We start from the raw sequence: 26607 nt of genomic DNA, 5'->3' as shown, positions 1-26607 counted from the left end.
GGCCTGCCTATTGCTGAGTCAACAGCGTGTATTGAACGAGTTATAGATTTCATTGTAAATGTCTTGATCATTCATATGCTTCACACAAGTGGAGTTGGACAAGCGCATTATTCACCCAGATAAGATTTTAATTCATCAGTTGTGAGACAGAATATCAGAATAACTAAATGACATTTCGTCACCATAATAATTATATTGCAGGGCCAGCTTCCTCGTCTCACACATCATCAAGGAAAGCTCAAGGCTCTAAAGTGACTTTTGCATTTTGAAATGGCAACGGAGCCTGGAAAGGACGGTGTTAATAATGTACCAGAATGCTCAACGTCTACGAGTAGAAAAAGTCAATGGGTAAAATTAAACGTTGGAGGAACTGTTTTTATGACGACAAGGACAACACTTTGTAGAGACCCAAAGTCTTTCTTATATAGACTTGTCCAAGATGAACCTGACCTTAACACAGATAAGGTAATATGATTATGATCCTTGCAATGGAGCTATTGTAGCTGATACAGGTCCTGGACTTACAAAGACATATCTGCTGTTGATCAGTAGTAAATATTAATGTAGATGGATCTGTATAAGAAAGCACGAAAATATTATTTATAAAAACTCCAGTATTTTTAGGCTGAAAGAGTACGAGTCACTTCATTTGTGGACTAGTAGTAAATTTCCCTTCTGTTTAGTGGTAGGGATGAGAGAGAAAGGTTATCATAATTGCTACATTGAGCCACAGTGTGGGGCATAGCATTTTAATATTTTTTTACACATAATTGCAAGTGTAACTGGAGTCAGTTGTCCTTAACCTCACTACCTGCCATACATTTCTGTGACCAAGATAAAGAGGAGCCAATGAGGATGATCAGGATGGTTGGAGTAAATAACTTTTTGAAAATGTGACAAAAAGCATAAAAGTGAATGATATAAAGACAAATACTTCATTCAAAGTTACAGCCAAAATCCCACTATTATTTGGTGCATTAAAATTTGGAAGTTTATACTTGTAACATTGGTGTGTTACGCTGTGTCTGTGCCCTAAACGTTTTTGCAGCATGGCATATTTCCAAAATTTACCCAAATCTTATCAAAATCTTTCTTATATTTTACTAAAATCGTACACATATATACCACAATATTTTTCTTGGTGATCATAATCATCTTGGAACATAAATATTTTGTCTCCCTTCCATCTGTCAGATTCGTATGTACATTAATTTCTCAACATAACTATCAATTTAATTCTACCAAATATTAACTTACATAATTAATTTACTTATCATTGTTGTTTTCTTCCAAAATTCAATGTATTTTTTGTGTTTTAAGTTAAAGTCAATGCAGGCTAGGTGATAACTTGGTATCTCTTCAATAGAAGGGAGACAACCTCAAAAGAGAATGTCACAACCGATAAAACATAGCTGCAGTGTTAAACAAGTGTTGTAAGTGACAAATTTGGACAATAAGCCATAGGTTTGGGTAAAATTTAGATAGATTTGGGTAGATTTGAGTATGTTTGAATAAATCGTTGCACCTGGCAAATGTTTTCAAGCGACATGCCGGGTCAGTTAAAAATTGCTCAAAATATGCAATATACTACGTATGGTCATAATAGTCTTTTGTACTTTCATGTTTTGTGACATCATTGTTTTTCTCCATGTCTAACATTAAAATGGGTTGCTAGTGCTCTCTTTGTTGGTACTTTGCGAATGGTCAGGATGATCTATTGTCATTTTGTTTCATCTGCCGATGTGTGCCATCCACAGTCTGCCTTTCATAAACTTTTTACATTTTAAACATTTAAAGTTTCACAAGTGATCTCAAATGCGGCATTAATGATCTTTAGACGGTGCTTATGAAGGCTTTTTATTATTTTGGGAAAATCCAAAATCAAGATGGTGGCAATCTTGATCAAGTTCCACTGATGCCTCTGAGGTGAAACTTTATTGGTATTTTGAAGAAGGAAGCTAACAAAGTATTCTCTTTTATTTTGGCCTCCTGAAAACTTTGACATGGGAATCATGGCAGTCATTTTGCAACAGTAATTATTTTTAACTTCATCTCAAGTTTTACCATTGGGGTTCAGCTTTGACTTGCTTTAAATGATCATGAGATGGTCCTGACCAAGCGTTCTTATTTTTGGAGCTGGTCTGAAATGTTAGAATGGTAAATTTCATGGCCCCAGGGTTTCACATTTCCCCATGGGGATGGTTTATAGTTTACAATAGTTTATATTGGAAAACTAGATTTTTGAACATAATTTGTTTAATTCCCGTTGGAAATATTTCAAACTTGGTTAGAATTATGAGTGAAGGGTGCCGACCTGATAGTATGCCTTTTTTTATCCTAACTGACCCCCAAGGACTGATTGATGGGGCCAAAAGGGGTAAATTGATTTAAATTTCAAAAATCTTCTTCTCAGCACCCAGATATCGTAGAATCAAATGCTCTTCATGAATGGAAGCATCTTTAAGTGCTTTAATTACCAAAATGAGCCTCACTTTTTCCTGGGAGGAATATTTTTTTAGACTTTACTGTAATTTTCATAGAAAAATTGCAATTTTGAGCATAACATTGGTTATATCCCACTGGAAATAACTTTATAAGAGTTATCAGTATAGGATGACAGTTTTGATGGTATGCATGTATTGACACTGTATTCAGTGTCACAATTCCTGTTTCATTACACATGATATCTATCCTTTAACCTTTATATTCAATATTGCTTATCTCAGAAGTAACAATCCTTTTCAAATTCCATTGAGCTGGAAATTGGTGGAGTTTTAAGGAGCTTACTTTCAACTTCTCAAGTTCCACTTGTGGGATTTAGCTTGAACTTGTCTGAAATGATCCTGAGATGGTCCTAACCCTAAGTGTTGTTAATTTTCCAGGTCTGTCCAAAATCCAATATAGCCATCATTCTTTGGTGCCTCATCTCCACTTCCACAGGTGCCATTTAGCTGAAATTTTGTAGGTGTTTTGTTTTGAGACTACTGGTGGCTTTTCTGTAAAATACGACAGTGTATGATGTGAATGAGCTATGTGTAACTTGAATTATTCAACAGCAGTGAAAATGTCCTAGAGTCAGAATAAACTTGTCAACACTTTTTTAATAAACAGGATGATAATGGTGCCTACCTGATTGATAGAGACCCCACCTACTTTGGTCCAGTGTTGAATTATCTACGACATGGAAAATTAGTCATCAATAGGGACCTGGCTGAAGAAGGTAAAGTAATAACTGAATCACACATATATATTGTATACAGTAATAAATATGCCTTATATATATCACACATGTCTTATCACACACATGTATTACACATGTCTTTTCAGACATTCAAAGATTCACCACACATGCCTTATCACAAAGATACATCACACATGCCTCATCACAAAGATGTATCACACATGTCTAATCACAAAGTTGTATCACACAGGCCTCATCACAAAGATGTATCACACATGTCTCATCACAAATATTCATCACACATGTCTCATCACAAAGATACATCACACATGCCTTATCACAAAGATGTATCACACATGCCTCATCACAAAGATGTATCACACAGGCCTCATCACAAAGTTGTATCACACATGCCTTATCACAAAGATGTATCACACATGTCTCATCACAAAGTTGTATCACACAGGCCTCATCACAAAGATGTATCACACATGTCTCATCACAAATATTCATCACGCATGTCTCATCACAAAGATGTATCACACATGTATTATCACAAAGATACATTACACATGCCTCATCAAAAATATACATCACACATGTATTATCACAAAGATACATTACACATGCCTCATCAAAAATATACATCACACATGTATTATCACAAAGATACATCACACAGGCCTTATCACAAAGATACATCACACAGGCCTTATCACAAAGATACATCACACAGGCCTTATCACAAAGATACATCACACAGGCCTTATCACAAAGATACATCACACAGGCCTCATCACAAAGATGTATCACACAGGTCTCATCACAAAGATACATCACACATACTGTTATATCACACATGCACCTGGTATATGAATGTTTTGTACAGATATACTAGGTGATGCCATATCACTCCTTTTTATCAGTATGCAGAGTTGTAGCTATTAGAAAACTGCTTCTATATAAATATGACTTTGTTTTTTAGGAATCCTAGAGGAAGCTGAATTCTACAACATTACTGATTTGATCAAGTTAGTGAAGGAAAAGATTGTGGAGCGAAATGCAAAGCAGAATCAGGTATGAATTAAATGATTATAAAACTGAAGAATCATGTAATACCGGTATGTAAATTAAGGTAAAACCAACCTCATGGATTTCAGCCCATATCGAGTCACTTAAAGAAATCATAGTGTCCAATAACTATAAGGTGGAATCTTTTCCATCAATTATCTTATAGTCAATTTATTTTATTAAATTTACCAACAAATTATATCTGTTTCACAACATAGGAGTTATGATTGTGTATAAATCTTTGTATTACAGTCATTCACTAAAAGTGTGTATCGTGTCCTGCAATGTTCAGAGGAGGAGTTAACACAGATTGTGTCTGCGATGTCTGATGGCTGGAAGTTTGAACAGGTAAGTACTGTCACCCTGGAACTGTAAACATTGCCTGAGTGTAATAAAACTGCTTCATTACACAAGATAATTGACCTAAAATGATGATTTGACATTTTAAAGCATGGCGATGTTTGTCAGTACTTAACTTTTTTGGTCATCTGACCTGAAGGGTCAAGATATTTTTTGGATATTGTATACTTGTGTCAGCAGGATGCTGTGAGACATTTGTCTAATTATCAATAAAATATATGTACTTACAAGTTAAGGGAAATGTATCTAGACTGTACATCCCAATAAAGAGTTCAATATAATTCCATCTATTTTCAGCTGGTGAATATTGGATCCCAATATAACTATGGCAGCGAAGATCATGCCGAGTTTTTGTGTGTTGTATCTAAAGAGTGTCCCAACATTGTCAATGGCCAGGACCCAGAACCAACGGACAGAGCAAAGGTATCACACACATATCACATACATTTTCCTAGGTGCTGTTATTTTTTGTCAAAACTTGGATATGGAAGCTAGTGGCCATTTTCAACTTTATTTCATATTCATGGTTTTTCTTAACATCAACATATTTTAAACTTACCTTAAGTTTCAGCACAAACTTATTATCTGAAATGATGCTATGATGCTGTAGACCAAATATGTTGTAATTTTTTTGTGTTCGTCTGAAATTCATTGTCACTGTGATTTCCACCATAAAAAAAACTATTTTAAAATCCTGTTCATGTTCTATTGGTGTCTGAGATGAAATTTTGTGGGAATGTTGAGAAAAAGTAGTGAATGTTGTTTTTGTAACCTTTACTTCTAAAATTTGGACTCTTTTTGATATTTTAGGATAATTATTCCCTCTTCCACTATTCGCTGTTTTTGTTAAATGTTACAAAGCTGTATGAAAGCACATTGTGTTTTATTTACAGGTGTTGCAGCAGAAGGGTTCCAGAATTTAGGAAACACCTTGGATGAGAACAATTTCTGCTTACAAATAATCTCAGTGTAGATTGACAGTAGAAAAGCCAAATGCCGACAACCAAAAGCATGTCATCAGTATAATTGATTTTTTTTAATTTCCTATTTTTATGTGTTTTGAAAGTTTTACAACAGATGGGTATATACTTTCTGACAAAGCTAATGTTTATTGTTTATAGAAATTAGTTGTAATAATTGCTGATACAGTAAACCTCTGGTCTGTTCATAGTTCAATAACATGACACCTGTTCAATTTACCTCACATTTTTCCTGCTAGAATAATTCTCCTAATCAGCAACAACTACTGCAATGTTTTAAATTGCAGGGTAATTACGAACGTTCAATGTTCAAATCAATAATTAGATAAGTTGCATGTTTCAAATTGTATTTTTATCACAATGGATGTTGCAAATCAGGTGTCATTATCTTCGCCCCAAAACAGCACATGTTTCTTTGTTGTATTAGTAGGTAGAATACCTACTGGCACACAACCCACCCTATTTCTAGGTTCTCTTGAACTGTTACCATGGTTACCTTTGAAGTTTGAATGACTTCTCATCAAATTTTTGCACTTGTGTAACACATCAGATAGTAATATGTAGTAATGATCCAAGTAAGGTTAAAGAATCCAATATTAGAGTTAAGACTGTTGTACGTTGCACTTGTAAGTAATGGTGCAGGTGTGATTTCATCAAACACATCGTTAACGTCCATATTGATTGTACACCTATGCTCTAAGTCGACACCTCAAGTAGTATGTACAGTTTTATAGCTGAAGTGTTTTAAAACACATCATAAAATGTGACATGCATGATCTTCTGTCTTAGGTAACAGTCACTCATACACCTGACTATCAATCACCCTCAGCATTATAATCATTGTTCTAGCGTTAGTGTTTTTTGCATTGCCAAGATCTAACATTTTTAAGAATTCATAAGGTATTCAAACTTTGTACGTTAAAATAATCCTAAGTGTACTTAAGTTTGTTTTAGTGGAGTTTGAATTGTTTCTAAATGGAAATTTGTTACTTTTGTTCAGAAACATGTTTGTTTGAACTGTCCCCTGTATTGGACAGACTAGAGGTTTACTATGGTATGGGTTTATGATGTCTAAGGTAAGAGGTGGGGTTTGAAGTAATTTTTATATTGTAATACTTGTGAATATTGCCGTATATTGTGATCACATGATCTGTACCTATAGTAATTTTATATAGAAAATACAAAACCTGAAGGTGAGAAGCCTTCAATAATAACTGTTTTATATAATTCTAGAAAATGTCACATTACACAGGCTTTCTTCAATATATGAAGCATTAATTTGATGTTTTAAAATTATATCATTCTTTGTTTCTATTCAAAATTATATTGCCATTTGAAAAATTAGATTTGCATTTGCATTGCCAAGACAAATATTGCAATATATTGATAAAGTAGTAACATTGTCCACCTCTGTCTTTTTATATTAATATGTTATTAAACTTCCATTAATCAATATCACTGTAATATCATTAGCATTTAACTTGAGGTCAGGGTTGAAATTTGCTTTGGTTGTGTTCATGGGGTTATGATCATCAGGCGAGTTGAGACTAGCTTCAAAACAATCGAAATTTTCACACCTTAGATTTTATTGTAGGACCCAACATCATGTAAGACATTGGACCCTACAACACTTTAAGACATAGGACCCTACATCACTTAAGACATAAGACCCTACATCAATTAAGACATAGGACCCTACATCACTTAAGACATAGGACCCTACATCAATTAAGACATAGGACCCTACATCACTTAAGACATAGGATCCTACATCAATTAAGACATAGGAACCTACATCACTTAAGCCACAGGACCCTACATCACTTAAGACATAGGACCCTACATCAATTAAGACAAAGGACCCTACAACACTTAAGACATAGGACCCTACATCACTACATATTCATGTCACACAAAGTGATATAGTTACATGACCAATACATACACACATGATATTGTCTAGTACTATAAAGAATTAACCACAATATGCTAATTAGCACTCATGAATCAGAAGCCGCTGAAGATCTCTGACTCTGTCAGCTCAAATCAGTGACACTGTTTTTTGACATGTTTGTGTAACCTTTTTAGACTGAAGGTAAAATGTAGGTGGTTATATTTGGTAGTTTAAATGAGTTAAATTACAATAAATAGAATATAATTAATAAAATGTTACATTGTTGCCATTTAATTACTATTTTAATTGTGCTTATAAGTGTAATGAATAGTTATACTTACATCTGGTCACTCAATTGTTACATATTGTTAAATGTCTTCAGAAGCTTAATGCTGCCTATTATCTGTGTGTATGTAGTAACTAGTATATATGTATTTTAGTAGACAATAAGTTGTCATTACCAATCTTTGTGAGAATCACTGTAGACAATGAGTTGTGGCTATTTGTGTATGTGGGTGTTGCTGTAGACAGTGAGGTGTGTCCAGTCTATGGAGGTACCACTGTACACAGTATGGATTGTGTCCAGTCTATGGAGGTACCACTGTACAGAGTATGGATTGTGTCCACTGTATGTGGGTATCAATGTAGACAGTATGGATTGTGTCCAGTCTATATGGGTATCACTGTAGCCAGTATGGATTGTGTCCAGTCTGTGTGGGTATCACTGTAGATAGTATGGATTGTGTCCAGTCTGTGTGGGTATCACTGTAGACAGTGTGGATTGTGTCCAGTCTCTGTGAGTATCACTGTAGACAGTGTGGATTGTGTCCAGTCTATGGAGGTACCACTGTACACAGTATGGATTGTGTCCACTGTATGTGGGTATCACTGTAGACAGTGTGGAACATGTCCAGTTTGTGTGGGTATCACTGTAGACAGTGTGGAATATGTCCAGTCTTCGTGGGTATTACTGTAGACAGTGCAGCATGTGTCCAGTCTATGAGAATTTTGCTACTGGCAGTGGTGGATTGTGTCCAGTGTATGTAGGTATCGCTGAAGGCAGTGTGGAACGTGTCCAGTCTCTGTGGGTATTGCTGTTGGTAATGTGGTGTGTCCAGTCTATGTATTTATCGCTGAAGGCAGTGTGGAATGTGTCCAGTCTCTGTGGTTATTGCTGTTGGTAATGTGGTGTGTCCAGTCTATGTATCAATTGCTGAAGGCAGTGTGGAACGTGTCCAGTCTCTGTGGTTATTGCTGTTGGTAATGTGGTGTGTCCAGTCTATGTGGGTGTTGCTGTATTCAGTGAACCTGTAAGGGTATTGCTGTAGGCAATGAAGCTTTTGTCCAGTCTATTTGAGAAATTCTGTAGTGGATAAGGTGTGTGTCCAATCTATGTGGCTGTTGCTGTAGACAGTGAAGTGTGTGTCTTGATGTAGACTGTAAGGTGTGTGTCCAGTTGTTTTTGGTATTGCTGTAGACAGAAAGATGTTTATATGTTGATGTAGGCAGTTAGGTGTGTGTCCACTCTGTAAGAGGTATAGCTGTAGATATTTAGATAACATCTGCATTTCTTATTTTACCATTTCTGAGTGAAATTTCGAGTATAAACAAATTGTCATTCCTATCATATTTCTTTCTATATGTGTGAGAAACAGTTTAGTAGAGTAATAATGCAGTTTTGCTTCTCGATGAAATTAATACAGTACTGTGGCCAGAGGTTATATTGAATGCAGTTCTAGCTTTTTGTAAGCTGTCCGTTTACCTGTAGTGCTATGTTCACCTTTTTGTGATCTCACTTGTCAATTTAAACATGAATTTCAACAACAGCAAAATATATATATATATATTATCAGTCAGATCTAGTATGATCTAACAATATTTCTTAATGGGGCATCTTTTAAGGAAAATAATTGTGTTGTTATAGTCTTACGGATTTAAAACATGTTATGCTATCGTCATCAGGATTTGATAAATAACATGGCTTTTGATGAATATTAACAAATGATTACCGTCAGTGTATCTCTTGCTAGAGTTATAAGGAATGGAATTTCCAACTGACTCCTGTCTGTCTAGTGCTAGTTTTGAAATGTTACTTATGTGTTGGAAATACTGAATTATTCCTATAGAAAGTCCTAGATTAAGTGAGGTTTGTATAGTTTGGATCTTGACCTCTTAACATACAATCCAATGTAGGTAATGTTACATATACTTGCCTGACAACTGGTGTGGTAGCAGTATTCAATTTGCCACAAGTTACAAATATTTCCTGTTATTTTCTGAGGATATTGGTGCAGATTTTTGTGTAAAATATATGAGTGCGTGTACAAATTTTGTAAGTAATTTTCATATATGTTTGAGATCTTACACCTTAAATATAAAAAGAAGCTATTTTAAAATTGTCAGCTAACTTTTTTCCATGTTTTGACGATTTCTATCCACACTGGTTACTGAGTACGAACTACCTGGTAATCTGTCACATTCAAACCTGTAACTAACAAATGCTGTTATGTACTTGATGTTGATGTTTATTCCCAATCATGTATCAGTCATTTTTTAACCCACAATATAAGTGTTTGTAAATTACATGGATTTAAAATGTTTGTAATTCTGGATTTAGGATTTTGCATTCCTGGAATGCCAAATTTTTTGTAATCATATATTGTAATTTTTTTGTAATGGTGGACTCACATTTTCAACCCTACGTCCATAAATCAGAAAAGCTTCATTCTTTTCTGTTTACCAATATAGTCAGGAAAGCTTTGATTTCTGCTCTGGTGTCAACATTGCACATGTTCACATTAGACACATTGCTAGCAAAGATATTAGCTGATGCTTTCTCAACTGTTTAGCCACTAGTAAAATATAGTTATTGATTTAAACTTTACTAGCAAAGATATTAGCTGATGCTTTCTCAACTTTTTAGCCATTAGTAAATATAGCCATTATTTGAACTTTACTAGCAAAGATAATGCTGATAATTTCTATAAAGCCAGATATTCCGCTAAGTGTATAACCACATGGATTATAAAAACAAAAAAGAGTTCTGCTGTTGAACTGTTGTGTACTTCTCCATGCTGATCTTGTGTACATTGTCTCCAATACATGAATTAGAATTGATCTTTCTCTGATTCTGATAAATTATAGTAAGTTTAGACTTTCGAATGTGAGCATATAGACTAGGACAAGATGTTTAGTATCACTGTAAATTACTAAGGGCTGCTAAGGCAATCTAATTGTTCTAGAGTATTCTTTGGTTTACCTATATTGTATATATGGAGAATACACTCTCACCTCAGGAAACACAGGGAGAGGCCAATACAGAAAGTACAAATAGTTTCAGAAATCACTTTTGTTTTGGATGTCTGAAAGGTTCATTGTTAGATAAAGAAGAGATGAGATGTAGATGGACATCTTTACGATCCTTTTTCTGTGTTGGTAAGCACTTCAGCTGATACAAGTAGGTAGGCCAATTAATAGTGAATAGGACTGATTTCAATAAGATTTGAGTGTGTGCCCCAACTTATGACAAGGGGCTGGAATACTCATCTAGGTAAAAATATCTGGGCATGAATTGATGAACAAATGCTACAATACTTGGTTCATAGATAGTGGGGGCTGTATAACTAGACCCTAAAACAGTAGAGAATCCCATATTTTAATCATAAATACAAAGATGTGACCAGAGTCTGCTTCTGATCTAGTAGGTTCATAAAATGTTGGAAACTCTAAAATAATTAGCAGTACTCATGTTATGAGGATTGGTGAAAAATTCATGCCTTCCCCATATATACTTACTAAGTAGTACAAGGCTGATAATCCTTTACACAACCATATACAAAGTAATCTTACAAATCTGATGTATATTTGGTCTGTGGGAGCTTTGAGGCAATTACAGAAAAGAGGACTAGCATCCCTGAGGATTGAGGGAAAATGCTGAAAATTTATCAAAAAAAAAGTTTAATCTTTATTAAGTCATTTTTTGCTAACCAGTTAATTGTATTAAAACCAAACTTTTTATATGAAATGTCCTTGGAAAGAGTGAAACAACTTTTGTAAAGGAAGGGTGCTGTCCACAACTTGTAAAGAGGTCTGGGGGAGTAATTCAGGTGCCCTGGCGTCCTGTTGAGACATCTCTGGCATTGTCAGCCTTGTTGAATGTATTTAGCTTAGATTTCACACTTTAGATAAGCCACTTAGTTTGTATCCCCTCGGTACAATATCTTTGGCTGATAGGAAGTCAACTGCTTATTATTGGTTGTGTTTTTTGTTAACATTGGCATTTTGAATGTTTTCTACATTGTAAATATTTTTTGTATTTGATTCCTGTGGTCCTGTGAGTGTTTGATTGTGATGGGGATCATGTTAGCTGCATTTTTTGACTGTCAATAATCTCTTACTCACAAGTAAGACCTCTACTGTGGTTAATATCACTGAAATAGGAGGGCTAATTAAACCCCTCACTTTTTAGCCAGGACATTATCTGAAACTGTGTAAACTCATTTGAGTACATGCAAAAAGTTAACCCATTTATTTAAAAAAAATGTAATTTGAAATATGATATACAGGATTCTTATCCCATTAAGTACATTTATTCATTGAGTTTTGAGGTTTTCTGACATGTGTTGAATGCTCACCTGCACATTATCTTATAAGCTCAAAGGTGCCGATTTCTCAGGGCAACAACAGATGGGGCTATTTACTTTCATAAGCTTACTTAATTCTCTAGTTCTTCTATAGTCTCTTTTTTTGATCACCTGACCAAATGGACCAAGAAAGGTTAGTCTTGTTGTGACATTTTAGCCACCAGTCAATGATTTTCCTTATAGAATCTGCTTGTACAGAGCGGAGACTTTCAGAGATGTTACCTATTTTTTGGCATAGAGTATCCCACAGCCAAAGGAATTCCTGGGACAGTGGTGGCTTTCCTTTGGAGAAGAGGGTTCGGACTAACATTGATCAAGTCTTAACTCCACAAGTTCATACTCTACCAGGTCTGTACTCCACCGGGTCTGTACTCTACCAGATCTGTACTCCACAAGATCTGTACTTAACCTAGTCTGTACTCCACCGGGTCTGTACTCCACCAGGTCTGAACTCCACCAGGTCAGTACTCCACCAGGTTTTTACTCTACCAGGTCTGTACTCCACCAGGTCTGTACCCTACCAGATCTGTACTTCACCAGGTCTAAACTCCACCAGGTCTGTACTCCACCAGGTCTGAACTCCACTAGGTCTGTACTCCACTAGGTCTGTACTCTACCAAGTCTGAACTCCACCAGGTCTGAACTCCACCAGGTCTGTACTCTACCAAGTCTGAACTCCACCAGGTCTGTACTCTACGAAGTCTGTACTCCACCAGGTCCATTTTAATCCAACGTAAGGCACCTATTATCGGTCCCACCAAGAACACCTACCACACGTTTATCATCTCTGTATTTCAGTTTTCTTTTTTAGCATTGATAATGAAATAACAGGTAAGCTCTTTGGACCTTTAGCTCTATAAGAAGACCAACATATTCAATGAGTCTGGGAGTTACTGTCAGAATAGAAATCTCATACTACAGAAATAGTGATTTATCACAAGTTTCTGTGTACCATTCTTACCAGAGGTAAGCATTGATTGATGTTTTCCCAGGTAAAGCACAGCGTTTAATGATTATGACACAAATACCATATACCTTGGTTAAGTACACTTCTCATGGAGATTTTTTTATTTTTATTATTTCTGTTCTCATTTGATATTCAGGAGCCCCTCATAATGAAAACTGCATGCAGGAAATGCAGGTCATTGATTTCTCATGTGATGGGTAGAATCATATCGTACATACATTTCTGTCATACTGTAGACTCTTATAACACCTGAGCGTTTATATAAATTGATATGCATACAATTTTGTCTATATGTAAAGTGATATTTTCATTAAATTTATAAATGTGTGAGGTGTTTTGTGTTTTAATTATTTTGATATGTGTATCCAGCTGTAATTAAGACTCATTTTGTAAACTTCTAGTCTATTGAGACACGGGAACATCACACATCAACAGTCTGGCTGTGTTATATACAACACTATTGAGACACGGGAACATCACACCTCAACAGTCTGGCTGTGTTATATACAACACTACTGAGACACGGGAACATCACACATCAACAGTCTGGCTGTGTTACATACAACACTACTGAGACACGGGAACATCACACATCAGCAGTCTGGCTGTGTTACATACAACACTACTGAGAGACGGGAACATCACACATCAACAGTCTGGCTGTGTTACATACAACACTACTGAGACACGGGAACATCACACATCAACAGTCTGGCTGTGTTACATACAACACTATTGAGACACGGGAACATCACACATCAACAGTCTGGCTTTGTTACATACAACACTTTGGAGACACGGGAATATCACACATCAACAGTCTGGCTGTGTTACATACAACACTATTGAGACACGGGAACATCACACATCAACAGTCTGGCTGTGTTACATACAACACTATTGAGACACGGGAACATCACACATCAACAGTCTGGCTTTGTTATATACAACACTATGGAGACACGGGAATATCACACATCAACAGTCTGGCTGTGTTACATACAACACTATTGAGACACGGGAACATCACACATCAAGTCTGGCTGTGTTACATACAACACTATTGAGACACGGGAACATCACACATCAACAGTCTGGCTTTGTTATATACAACACTATGGAGACACGGGAATATCACACATCAACAGTCTGGCTGTGTTACATACAACACTATTGAGACACGGGAACATCACACATCAAGTCTGGCTGTGTTACATACAACACTATTGAGACACGGGAACATCACACATCAACAGTCTGGCTTTGTTTTATACAACACTATTGAGACACGGGAACATCACACCTCAACAGTCTGGCTGTGTTACATACAACACTATTGAGACACGAGAACATCACACATCAACAGTCTGGATTTTGTCTCCTGTCTCTCAGTTTTCTGGTCTGGTTCAGATTTTGTAATACTGTATTTCTCTGGAAAGTCTATTGGGATGATTCAGCTTGTGTCGTCTTTCTTCCTGTTCATGTCAAGTACAGAATTCAATGCACCATAACAAGATGATTTACAACACAAAACCAATAACAGTGTTATGAATTTTATTGTATAAATGTACACATATAATTTCAATCTCTGGAAACAATGATAATCTGCACTTGGTCAACGACAGCTAGATAGTCTACCAAGTATATATACTCAAGATGATAATTAAAAAGAAATAGAATTAGCATCCTAATTTATACTGTAGCTTTCCAATTGTAAAATACAACATACTGGGAACACGTCACACCACCACCTACCTCTCGTCAATCTAGTTAAAATTGTATCTATTTTTAACAAGACATAATTTAACCTCATTACTGGTCTGACAAAGCAAGTCAATCCAGCTGCTTGTCACCTTACTACGTAACAATTACATATTTGTGCATTGTTTGGAATATACTGTAAAAATCACAATGGTAACATGATCTAGAACATGTTGTACAATGTCAGTCATCAGGTAAAAATGCCCAGTCACTTGTTCAGTCTAGCACTAAACAACTTACAGTTGAAGGAAATTGACACCAAATACACCTAAATTAGTACATATCTATTGTCACATAGCCTACAATCATCTCCTAACAGTTATTCAATATTGAAATCATCAATATTAAGTAGGGGTGGTTAGGATTTATTTAGTATTCCCACTTCCCCTTAAGTTCTGTCATATAACCCCCGTTATAAACAGCAGGCCTCTGTATATTACTACAGTATTATCTGTCATACACTCCTGTTATAAACAGCAGGCCTCTGTATATTACTACAGTATTATCTGTCATACACCCCTGTTATAAACAGCAGGCCTCTGTATATTACTACAGTATTATCTGTCATACACCCCTGTTATAAACAGCAGGCCTCTGTATATTACTACAGTATTATCTGTCATACACCCCCGTTATAAACAGCAGGCCTCTGTATATTACTACAGTATATCTGTCACACCCCCGTTATAAACAGCAGGCCTCTGTATTACACCCCCGTTATAAACAGCAGGCCTCTGTATATTACTACAGTATTATCTGTCATACACCCCCCCGTTATAAACAGCAGGCCTCTGTATATTACTACAGTATAATCTGTATACACCTCTCAGTATATGTATACACCCCCGTATAAACAGCAGGCCTCTGTTATACAGTATAATATTATCAGTATTATCTGTCATACACCCCTGTTATAAACAGCAGGCCTCTGTATATTACTACAGTATTATCTGTCATACACCCCCGTTATAAACAGCAGGCCTCTGTATAGTACTACAGTATTATCTGTCATACACCTTCATTATAAACAGCAGGCCTCTGTATAGTACTACAGTATTATCTGTCATACACCTTCGTTATAAACAGCAGGCCTCTGTATAGTACTACAGTATTATCTGTCATACACCCCTGTTATAAACAGCAGGCCTCTGTATAGTACTACAGTATTATCTGTCATACACCCCCGTAACAAACAGGAGGCCTCTGTATAGTACTACAGTATTATCTGTCATACATACACCCCGTTATAAACAGCAGCAGGCCTCTGTATATTACTACAGTATTATCTGTCATACACCCCCGTTATAAACAGCAGGCCTCTGTATAGTACTACAGTTTTATCTGTCATACACCCCCGTTATAAACAGCAGGCCTCTGTATATTACTACAGTATTATCTGTCATACACCCCCGTTATAAACAGCAGGCCTCTGTATATTACTACAGTATTATCTGTCATACACCCCCGTTATAAACAGCAGGCCTCTGTATATTACTACAGTATTATCTGTCATACACCCCTGTTATAAACAGCAGGCCTCTGTATATTACTACAGTATTATCTGTCATACACCCCCGTTATAAACAGCAGGCCTCTGTATATTACTACAGTATTATCTGTCATACACCCCCGTTATAAACAGCAGGCCTCTGTATATTACTACAGTATTATCTGTCATACACCCCCGTTATAAACAGCAGGCCTCTGTATATTACTACAGTATTATCTGTCATACACCCCTGTTATAAACAGCAGGCCTCTGTATATTACTACAGTATTATCTGTCATACACCCCTGTTATAAACAGCAGGCCTCTTCAGATGCTACATATGTTACAAAACACATGTTTTAACAAACAACAGATATTTAACATCAGCAATATTTATGTTACAACATTCATGCAATAAATAAGACTTTTAAACCAAACTACTCACACAGAAATTGTTCTAAATTACAGCATTCCTAAAACTCACTTAGTCTATCCTGACAGAAATCACTATAACTGCAGGTTTCCTGAAAATCACAGAATTTACTCTCAATGAAACTGTTCCAAAAAATTCAGCATTCTTAAAAAAAAAGTGACTGAAGCTCACAAAAATCATACTAGCTTACTGTTTCTTGAAAATCACCAAAACTCTCACTGAAATTCTACAGCTTTTACCAAAATCATTCAAGCTTCTCTCACAGAAATCACACCAACAATAGCATCCTTGAAAATCACAAAATCTTCTCTCACAGAAATTACACCAACAATAGCATTCTTGAAAATCACCAAATCTTCTCTCACAGAAATCACACCAACAATTGTATTCTTGAAAATCACAAAATCTTCTCTCACAGAAATTACACCAACAATAGCATTCTTGAAAATCACAAAATCTTCTCTCACAGAAATCACACCAACAATAGCATTCTTGAAAATCACAAAATCTTCTCTCACAGAAATCACACCAACAATAGCATTCTTGAAAATCACAAAATCTCCTCTCACAGAAATTACACCAACAATAGCATTCTTGAAAATCACAAAATCTTCTCTCACAGAAATCACACCAACAATTGTATTCTTGAAAATCACAAAATCTTCTCTCACAGAAATTACACCAACAATAGCATTCTTGAAAATCACAAAATCTTCTCTCATAGAAATCACACCAACAATTGTATTCTTGAAAATCACAAAATCTTCTCTCACAGAAATCACACCAACAATAGCATTCCTGAAGATCACCAAATCTTCTTTCATAGAAATCACGCCAAGTACAGCATCTTTGAAAATTACCAAATCTTCTCTCCAAGAAATAATAATAACTACTGGTTTCCTTAAAATCACTGAACTTCCTATGCCATAAATTACACCATCTACAGCATTCCTGAAAATCACTGAACTTCCTATGCCATAAATTACACCATCTACAGCATTCCTGAAAATCACTGAACTTGCTCTTACAAAAATTACACCATCTACAGCATTCCTGAAAATCACTGAACTTGCTCTTACAAAAATTACACCATCTACAGCATTCCTGAAAATCACTGAACTTGCTCTTACAAAAATTACACCATCTACAGCATTCCTGAAAATCACTGAACTTCCTATGCCATAAATTACACCATCTACAGCATTCCTGAAAATCACTGAACTTGCTCTTACAAAAATTACACCATCTACAGCATTCCTGAAAATCACTGAACTTGCTCTTACAAAAATTACACCATCTACAGCATTCCTGAAAATCACTGAACTTCCTATGCCATAAATTACACCATCTACAGCATTCCTGAAAATCACTGAACTTGCTCTTACATAAATTACACCATCTACAGCATTCCTGAAAATCACTGAACTTGCTCTTACAAAAATTACACCATCTACAGCATTCCTGAAAATCACTGAACTTCCTATGCCATAAATTACACCATCTACAGCATTCCTGAAAATCACTGAACTTGCTCTTACAAAAATTACACCATCTACAGCATTCCTGAAAATCACTGAACTTCCTATGCCATAAATTACACCATCTACAGCATTCCTGAAAATCATCACCACTACAGCATTCCTGAAAATCACTGAACTTGCTCTTACATAAATTACACCATCTACAGCATTCCTGAAAATCACTGAACTTGCTCTTACATAAATTACACCATCTACAGCATTCCTGAAAATCACTGAACTTCCTATGCCATAAATTACACCATCTACAGCATTCCTGAAAATCACTGAACTTCCTATGCCATAAATTACACCATCTACAGCATTCCTGAAAATCACTGAACTTCCTAATACACTTGCATACAATCCTGAAAATCACTGAACTTCCTATGCCATAAATTACACCATCTACAGCATTCCTGAAAATCACTGAACTTCCTATGCCATAAATTACACCATCTACAGCATTCCTGAAAATCACTGAACTTCCTATGCCATAAATTACACCATCTACAGCATTCCTGAAAATCACTGAACTTGCTCTTACATAAATTACACCATTTACAGCATTCCTGAAAATCACTGAACTTCCTATGCCATAAATTACACCATCTACAGCATTCCTGAAAATCACTGAACTTGCTCTTACATAAATTACACCATCTACAGCATTCCTGAAAATCACTGAACTTGCTCTTACATAAATTACACCATTTACAGCATTCCTGAAAATCACTGAACTTGCTCTTACATAAATTACACCATCTACAGCATTCCTGAAAATCACTGAAATTACAGCATTCCTGAAAATCACTGAACTTGCTCTTACATAAATTACACCATCTACAGCATTCCTGAAAATCACTGAACTAACTCTTACATAAATTACACCATCTACAGCATTCCTGAAAATCACTGAACTTGCTCTTACATAAATTACACCATCTACAGCATTCCTGAAAATCACTGAACTCACATAAATTACACCATCTACAGCATTCCTGAAAATCACTGAACTAAATTACACCATCTTACAGCATTCCTGAAAATCACTGAATCACATTCCTGAAAATCACTGAACTAACTCTTACATAAATTACACCATCTACAGCATTCCTGAAAATCACTGAACTTGCTCTTACATAAATTACACCATCTACAGCATTCCTGAAAATCACTGAACTTCTTACATAAATTACACCATCTACAGCATTCTAAAATCACTGAACATAAATTACACCATCTACAGCATTCCTGAAAATCACTGAACTTGCTCTTACATAAATTACACCATCTACAGCATTCCTGAAAATCACTGAACTTCCTAAATTACACCATCTACAGCATCACTGAACTTCCTGCCATCTACAGCATTCCTGAAAATCACTGAACTTGCTCTTATAAATTACACCATCTACAGCATTCCTGAAAATCACTGAACTTGCTCTTACATAAATTACACCATCTACAGCATTCCTGAAAATCACTGAACTTCCTATGCCATAAATTACACCATCTACAGCATTCCTGAAAATCACTGAACATTCCTGAAAATCACTGAACACCATCTACAGCATTCCTGAAAATCACTGAACTTCCTTACATAAATTACACATAAATTACACCATCTACAGCATTCCTGAAAATCACTGAACTTGCTCTTAAAATCATAAATTACACCATCTACAGCATTCCTGAAAATAACTGAACTTCCTATGACATAAATTACACCATCTACAGCATTCCTGAAAATCACTGAACTTGCTCTTACATAAATTACACCATCTACAGCATTCCTGAAAATCACTCAACTCTTACATAAATTACACCATCTACAGAACTTCCTATGCCATAAATTACACCATCTACAGCATTCCTGAAAATCACTGAACTTGCTCTTACATAAATTACACCATCTACAGCATTCCTGAAAATCACTGAACTAACTCTTACATAAATTACACCATCTACAGCATTCCTGAAAATCACTGAACTTGCTCTTACATAAATTACACCATCTACAGCATTCCTGAAAATCACTGAACTAACTCTTACATAAATTACACCATCTACAGCATTCCTGAAAATCACTGAACTTGCTCTTACATAAATTACACCATCTACAGCATTCCTGAAAATCACTGAACTTCCTATGCCATAAATTACACCATCTACAGCATTCCTGAAAATCACTGAACTTGCTCTTACATAAATTACACCATCTACAGCATTCCTGAAAATCACTGAACTTCCTATGCCATAAATTACACCATCTACAGCATTCCTGAAAATCACTGAACTAACTCTTACATAAATTACACCATCTACAGCATTTCTGAAAACTAATGTGATTATGAAATCTAAACATTTATCACAGTTTGAAGAGTTACTTTAGAGTCATGGTAATTCCTACATTGAAAAAGGAAGTTGGTTGTTACCCACTCCAAATAGTGGTAGGAGATAGAAATAATGTTCACGCCAGGTATCAACAGATGTTACACCAACCTCTTATTTTGTTGTGTCAGTTTTTAGAAGTGGATTAAATTCCTAACTGATTGCTCAGTGAAATGATGTTGTGTTAATAGAGAAACACCAATGACAAGTTATATAGGAAGACACCGGAAATTACATACTATGTTTGATGTAATAAGGGCACCTGTTTACAAAAAAATCAGCCAAGGTGATGGCATCATTAGACTCGTCTGTTGACAATGTGACCACAGAATTATTGACAATGACATACTGCTGTATTGAAACAGAATCTGCTCATCTAGAGAAGGAATTATCATCAGTCAGAATCACACCTTCATAGCTTTATGGGAAACAATTCAAATATCAGGTCTGTTGATCGAGGAAATTGAGGTGTCTAATTTATAGTTAAACCACACTGCAACCTTATTACATCAAATATGGTAAATACAGTTCACACAGTTGATATGTACTATATTAATCAACAGATGCAAATTCAACACCATAAAACAATAGACCTGTTCACAGCCAAGTAGACAAAATAGCTTTTTCTCCCTTTTGTCCACTTTATTTTAAATACATCTTGCAAACACGAAGCAGATAGTTGTACGATATAATAGAAATTAAACACAATAGTCTTAGAGATCTGTCAATGTTAGGATGTGGTTTAACTGGAACTAAAGACATACCTCAATTTGTTACAAAAATGTGTTAAGAGATTAAGCTTTAAAGCTAATGATGTCATATATACATACAATGTGATGAAACTCACAGGCTTACAGTGTTTCATCTACAATATTTTAGAGGAAAGAAATATTGTTAGTACTGTCTTAATAGGATATATCTGGAATAATTTATTTACTAATGAAGTGACTGTTTTTAGTTAACAAGAATTGATCACTGGGCAGGTATTGGAAAATTGAACTTATTCTGTAGTGACAAATAGCAGAACTGTTTTGATTATGTCAAATTTTGATGAGGTACTGCAAAATATGTAAATCACTGTCAGTGTGGCATTTCTACCAAAGCCAACTTACCTCCCCTTCCTTATCAAAATACTTTGACATGTACCGTCTCCCTCCAAGATAACAAGCATACCTTGGTCATCCCCCTCATAAGAAAACAGGCATACCATAGCCAGTAGAATTAGTCCCCACATTAGAAGACAAGGTATGCTCTGATCATTTTAATCTCCATTTAATACGTACATCTCAGTCATTGTAGCCCCGATACCCTCTGATTCAGTTCCCCCTCCCCACATAACAAGTCTATCTTGGATATCTAAAGACTCCCTCCCTCCCAAGATAACTGCAGACCTTGGATATTTAAAGTTCCCTCTCCCCAGATAATAGATCTACATTGGTTATTCAATTTCCCCAACCCAGATAACAGACCTACCTTGGTAATTCAATTTCCCCTCCCCAGATAACGAGCCTATCTTTGCTATTTCTGTTTCCCCTCCTCCAGATAACAAGCCTATATTTTATCTATTTCTATTTCCCCCTCCAGATAACAAGGCTACATCTTGGCTATTTCTGTCCCTCTCACCAGATAACGAGCCTATCTTTGCTATTTCTGTTTCCCCTCCTCCAGATAACAAGCCTATACTTTGGCTATTTCTGTTTCCCCTCTGTCTCCAGATAACAAGCCTATATTTGACTATTTCTGTTTCCCTCCAGATAACAAGCTTATCTTGACTATTTCTGTTTCCCTCCAGATAACAAGCCTATCTTGACTATTTCTGTTTCCCTCCAGATAACAAGCCTATATCTGGACTATTTTTTGTTTCCCCCTCCAGATAACAAGCCTATATTTTGGCTATTTCTGTTCCCCCTCTCCCTCCAGATAACAAGCTTATCTTGACTATTTCTGTTTCCCTCCAGATAACAAGCCTATCTTGACTATTTCTATTTCCCTCCAGATAACAAGCCTATATTTTGACTATTTCTGTTTCCCCTCTGTCTCCAGATAACAAGCTTATCTTGACTATTTCTGTTTCCCTCCAGATAACAAGCCTATCTTGACTATTTCTGTTTCCCTCCAGATAACAAGCCTATCTTGACTATTTCTGTTTCCCTCCAGATAACAAGCCTATATTTTGGCTATTTCTGTTCCCCCTCTGTCTCCAGATAACAAGCTTATCTTGACTATTTCTGTTTCCCTCCAGATAACAAGCCTATCTTGACTATTTCTGCTTCCCTCCAGATAACAAGCCTATATTTTGACTATTTCTGTTTCCCCTCTGTCTCCAGATAACAAGCCTATCTTGACTATTTCTGTTTCCCTCCAGATAACAAGCCTATATTTTGACTATTTCTGTTTCCCCTCTGTCTCCAGATAACAAGCCTATCTTGACTATTTCTGTTTCCCTCCAGATAACAAGCCTATATTTTGACTATTTCTGTTTCCCCTCTGTCTCCAGATAACAAGCCTATCTTGACTATTTCTGTTTCCCTCCAGATAACAAGCCTATATTTTGACTATTTCTGTTCCCCCTCTCCCTCCAGATAACAAGCTTATCTTGACTATTTCTGTTTCCCTCCAGATAACAAGCCTATCTTGACTATTTCTGTTTCCCTCCAGATAACAAGCCTATATTTTGACTATTTCTGTTTCCCTCCAGATAACAAGCCTATCTTGACTATTTCTTTTCCCCCTCTCTCTCCAGATAACAAGCCTATATTTTGACTATTTCTGTTTCCCTCCAGATAACAAGCCTATATTTTGGCTATTTCTGTTTCCCTCCAGATAACAAGCCTATATTTTGACTATTTCTGTTTCCCCTCTGTCTCAAGATAACAAGCCTATCTTGACTATTTCTGTTTCCCCTCTGTCTCCAGATAACAAGCCTATCTTGACTATTTCTTTTCCCCCTCTCTCTCCAGATAACAAGCCTATATTTTGACTATTTCTTTTCCCCCTCTCTCTCCAGATAACAAGCCTATCTTGACTATTTCTGTTTCCCCTCTGTCTCCAGATAACAAGCCTATATTTGACTATTTCTGTTTCCCTCCAGATAACAAGCTTATCTTGACTATTTCTGTTTCCCTCCAGATAACAAGCCTATCTTGACTATTTCTGTTTCCCTCCAGATAACAAGCCTATATTTTGGCTATTTCTGTTTCCCCTCTGTCTCCAGATAACAAGCCTATCTTGACTATTTCTGTTTCCCCCCTGTCTCCAGATAACAAGCCTATCTTGACTATTTCTGTTTCCCTCCAGATAACAAGCCTATCTTGACTATTTCTGTTTCCCTCCAGATAACAAGCCTATATTTTGGCTATTTCTGTTTCCCCTCTGTCTCCAGATAACAAGCCTATCTTTGCTATTTCTGTTTCCCCCCTGTCTCCAGATAACAAGCCTATCTTGACTATTTCTGTTTCCCCCCTGTCTCCAGATAACAAGCCTATATTTTGACTATTTCTGTTTCCCCTCTGTCTCCAGATAACAAGCCTATCTTGACTATTTCTGTTTCCCTCCAGATAACAAGCCTATCTTGACTATTTCTGTTTCCCTCCAGATAACAAGCCTATATTTTGGCTATTTCTGTTTCCCCTCTGTCTCCAGATAACAAGCCTATCTTGACTATTTCTGTTTCCCCCCTGTCTCTAGATAACAAGCCTATATTTTGACTATTTCTGTTTCCCTCCAGATAACAAGCCTATATTTTGACTATTTCTGTTTCCCCCCTGTCTCCAGATAACAAGCCTATATTTTGACTATTTCTGTTTCCCTCCAGATAACAAGCCTATATTTTGACTATTTCTGTTTCCCCTCTGTCTCCAGATAACAAGCCTATCTTGACTATTTCTGTTTTCCCCCTGTTTCCAGATAACAAGCCTATATTTTGACTATTTCTGTTTCCCTCCAGATAACAAGCCTATCATGACTATTTCTGTTTCCCCTCTGTCTCCAGATAACAAGCCTATCTTGACTATTTCTGTTTCCCCCCTGTCTCCAGATAACAAGCCTATATTTTGACTATTTCTGTTTCCCTCCAGATAACAAGCCTATCTTGACTATTTCTGTTTCCCCTCTGTCTCCAGATAACAAGCCTATCTTGACTATTTCTGTTTCCCCCGTCTCCAGATAACAAGGCTATATTTTGACTATTTCTGTTTCCCCCCTGTCTCCAGATAACAAGCCTATCTTGACTATTTCTGTTTCCCCTCTGTCTCCAGATAACAAGCCTATATTTTGACTATTTCTGTTTCCCTCCAGATAACAAGCCTATCTTGACTATTTCTGTTTCCCCTCTGTCTCCAGATAACAAGCCTATCTTGACTATTTCTGTTTCCCCCCTGTCTCCAGATAACAAGCCTATATTTTGGCTATTTCTGTTTCCCCCCTGTCTCCAGATAACAAGCCTATATTTTGACTATTTCTGTTTCCCCTCTGTCTCCAGATAACAAGCCTATCTTGACTATTTCTGGTTCCCCCCTGTCTACAGATAACAAGCCTATATTTTGACTATTTCTGTTTCCCCTCTGTCTCCAGATAACAAGCCTGTATTTTGGCTATTTCTGTTTCCCCCCTGTCTCCAGATAACAAGCCTATCTTGACTATTTCTGTTTCCCTCCAGATAACAAGCCTATATTTTGACTATTTCTGTTTTCCCTCTGTCTCCAGATAACAAGCCTATCTTGACTATTTCTGTTTCCCTTCATATAACAAGCCTATATTTTGACTATTTCTGTTTCCCCTCTGTCTCCAGATAACAAGCCTATCTTGACTATTTCTGTTTCCCTTCATATAACAAGCCTATATTTTGACTATTTCTGTTTCCCCTCTGTCTCCAGATAACAAGCCTATCTTGACTATTTCTGTTTCCCCCCTGTCTCCAGATAACAAGCCTATATTTTGACTATTTCTGTTTCCCTCCAGATAACAAGCCTATATTTTGACTATTTCTGTTTCCCCTCTGTCTCCAGATAACAAGCCTATCTTGACTATTTCTGTTTCCCTTCATATAACAAGCCTATATTTTGACTATTTCTGTTTCCCCTCTGTCTCCAGATAACAAGCCTATCTTGACTATTTCTGTTTCCCTTCATATAACAAGCCTATATTTTGACTATTTCTGTTTCCCTCCAGATAACAAGCCTATATTTTGGCTATTTCTGTTTCCCCTCTGTCTCCAGATAACATGCCTATCTTGACTATTTCTGTTTCCCCTCTGTCTCCAGATAACAAGCCTATATTTTGACTATTTCTGTTTCCCTCCAGATAACATGCCTATCTTGACTTCTTCTGTTTCCCCTCTGTCTCCCCTATTTCTGTTTCTCCAAGATAATTTCAAGCTATTTCTGTTTCCCTCCATCAAGCCTTCTTTGCTATTTCTGTTTCCCCCCTGTCTCCATTATCTTGACTATTTCTGTTTCCCCCCTGTCTCAAGATAACAAGCTTATCTTGACTATTTCTGTTTCCCCCCTGTCTCCAGATAACAAGCCTATATTTTGACTATTTCTGTTTCCCCTCTGTCTCCAGATAACAAGCCTATCTTGACTATTTCTGTTTCCACCCTTCCAAATAACAGTCTTTCCTCAGTTATTAGTTCCCTTACATTTAGAATCATCTTTACTACATAATAACAATGGGATCACATATTTAAAAACAAGATTCCCTACTTTACAAACCAGTTATAAGACAACAATGTAAAACAATGTAATTTATAATGCTATTACTTCATAAAAAGTGACACTCTCAGGACTTGTATTGAGGCAAAAATATAAGCAAAAACCTGCTGGTGCTTTTAAACTAACTTTTGTTTTTTGACAATTATTGAGAATCTCTCCAATGTGAGTTTTCTTCTACATTATTCAATAAAGTCTATCTGGAGACA

The 26607-nt window shown here is 36.3% G+C and overlaps 1 protein-coding gene and 1 long non-coding RNA gene across 2 annotated transcripts; one reads left to right on the top strand and one right to left on the bottom strand.

The window, feature by feature from the left end:
- The first annotated feature begins 258 nt into the window (after positions 1–258).
- On the top strand, positions 259–6839 carry LOC132559046 (BTB/POZ domain-containing protein KCTD5-like). Its single transcript, XM_060223652.1, has 6 exons — positions 259–465; positions 3112–3220; positions 4167–4258; positions 4505–4600; positions 4910–5035; positions 5506–6839. Exons 1-6 carry the CDS (start codon positions 271–273, stop codon positions 5533–5535), a joined length of 648 nt encoding a protein of 215 aa, XP_060079635.1. The 5' UTR covers positions 259–270; the 3' UTR covers positions 5536–6839.
- Positions 6840–14633: 7794 nt separating this feature from the next.
- LOC132559044 (uncharacterized) lies at positions 14634–15636 on the bottom strand. Its single transcript, XR_009554597.1, has 2 exons — positions 15568–15636; positions 14634–15318 (listed from the first exon to the last, which is right to left on the bottom strand). It is a non-coding gene; the product is annotated as an uncharacterized LOC132559044 (long non-coding RNA).
- Positions 15637–26607: the final 10971 nt, after the last annotated feature.

The sequence above is a fragment of the Ylistrum balloti genome, unplaced genomic scaffold, assembly GCF_031769215.1.
Source record: "Ylistrum balloti isolate Yb309-2 unplaced genomic scaffold, AGI_CSIRO_Ybal_v1 Utg370844, whole genome shotgun sequence".
Lineage (NCBI taxonomy): Eukaryota > Metazoa > Mollusca > Bivalvia > Pectinida > Pectinidae > Ylistrum > Ylistrum balloti.
Note: the sequence above shows the minus strand (reverse complement) of the source record. Positions and strands in the feature narration are given on the sequence as shown.

What these genes read in the sequence shown, in the direction of transcription:
- LOC132559046 (XM_060223652.1), top strand. Translation starts at nt 271, where the DNA reads ATGGCAACGGAGCCTGGAAAGGACGGTGTTAATAATGTACCAGAATGC. An exon ending in CTGACCTTAACACAGATAAG is followed by an intron (nt 466 to 3,111) that starts GTAATATGATTA and finishes TTTAATAAACAG; the next exon opens with GATGATAATGGTGCCTACCT. An exon ending in TAGGGACCTGGCTGAAGAAG is followed by an intron (nt 3,221 to 4,166) that starts GTAAAGTAATAA and finishes TTTGTTTTTTAG; the next exon opens with GAATCCTAGAGGAAGCTGAA.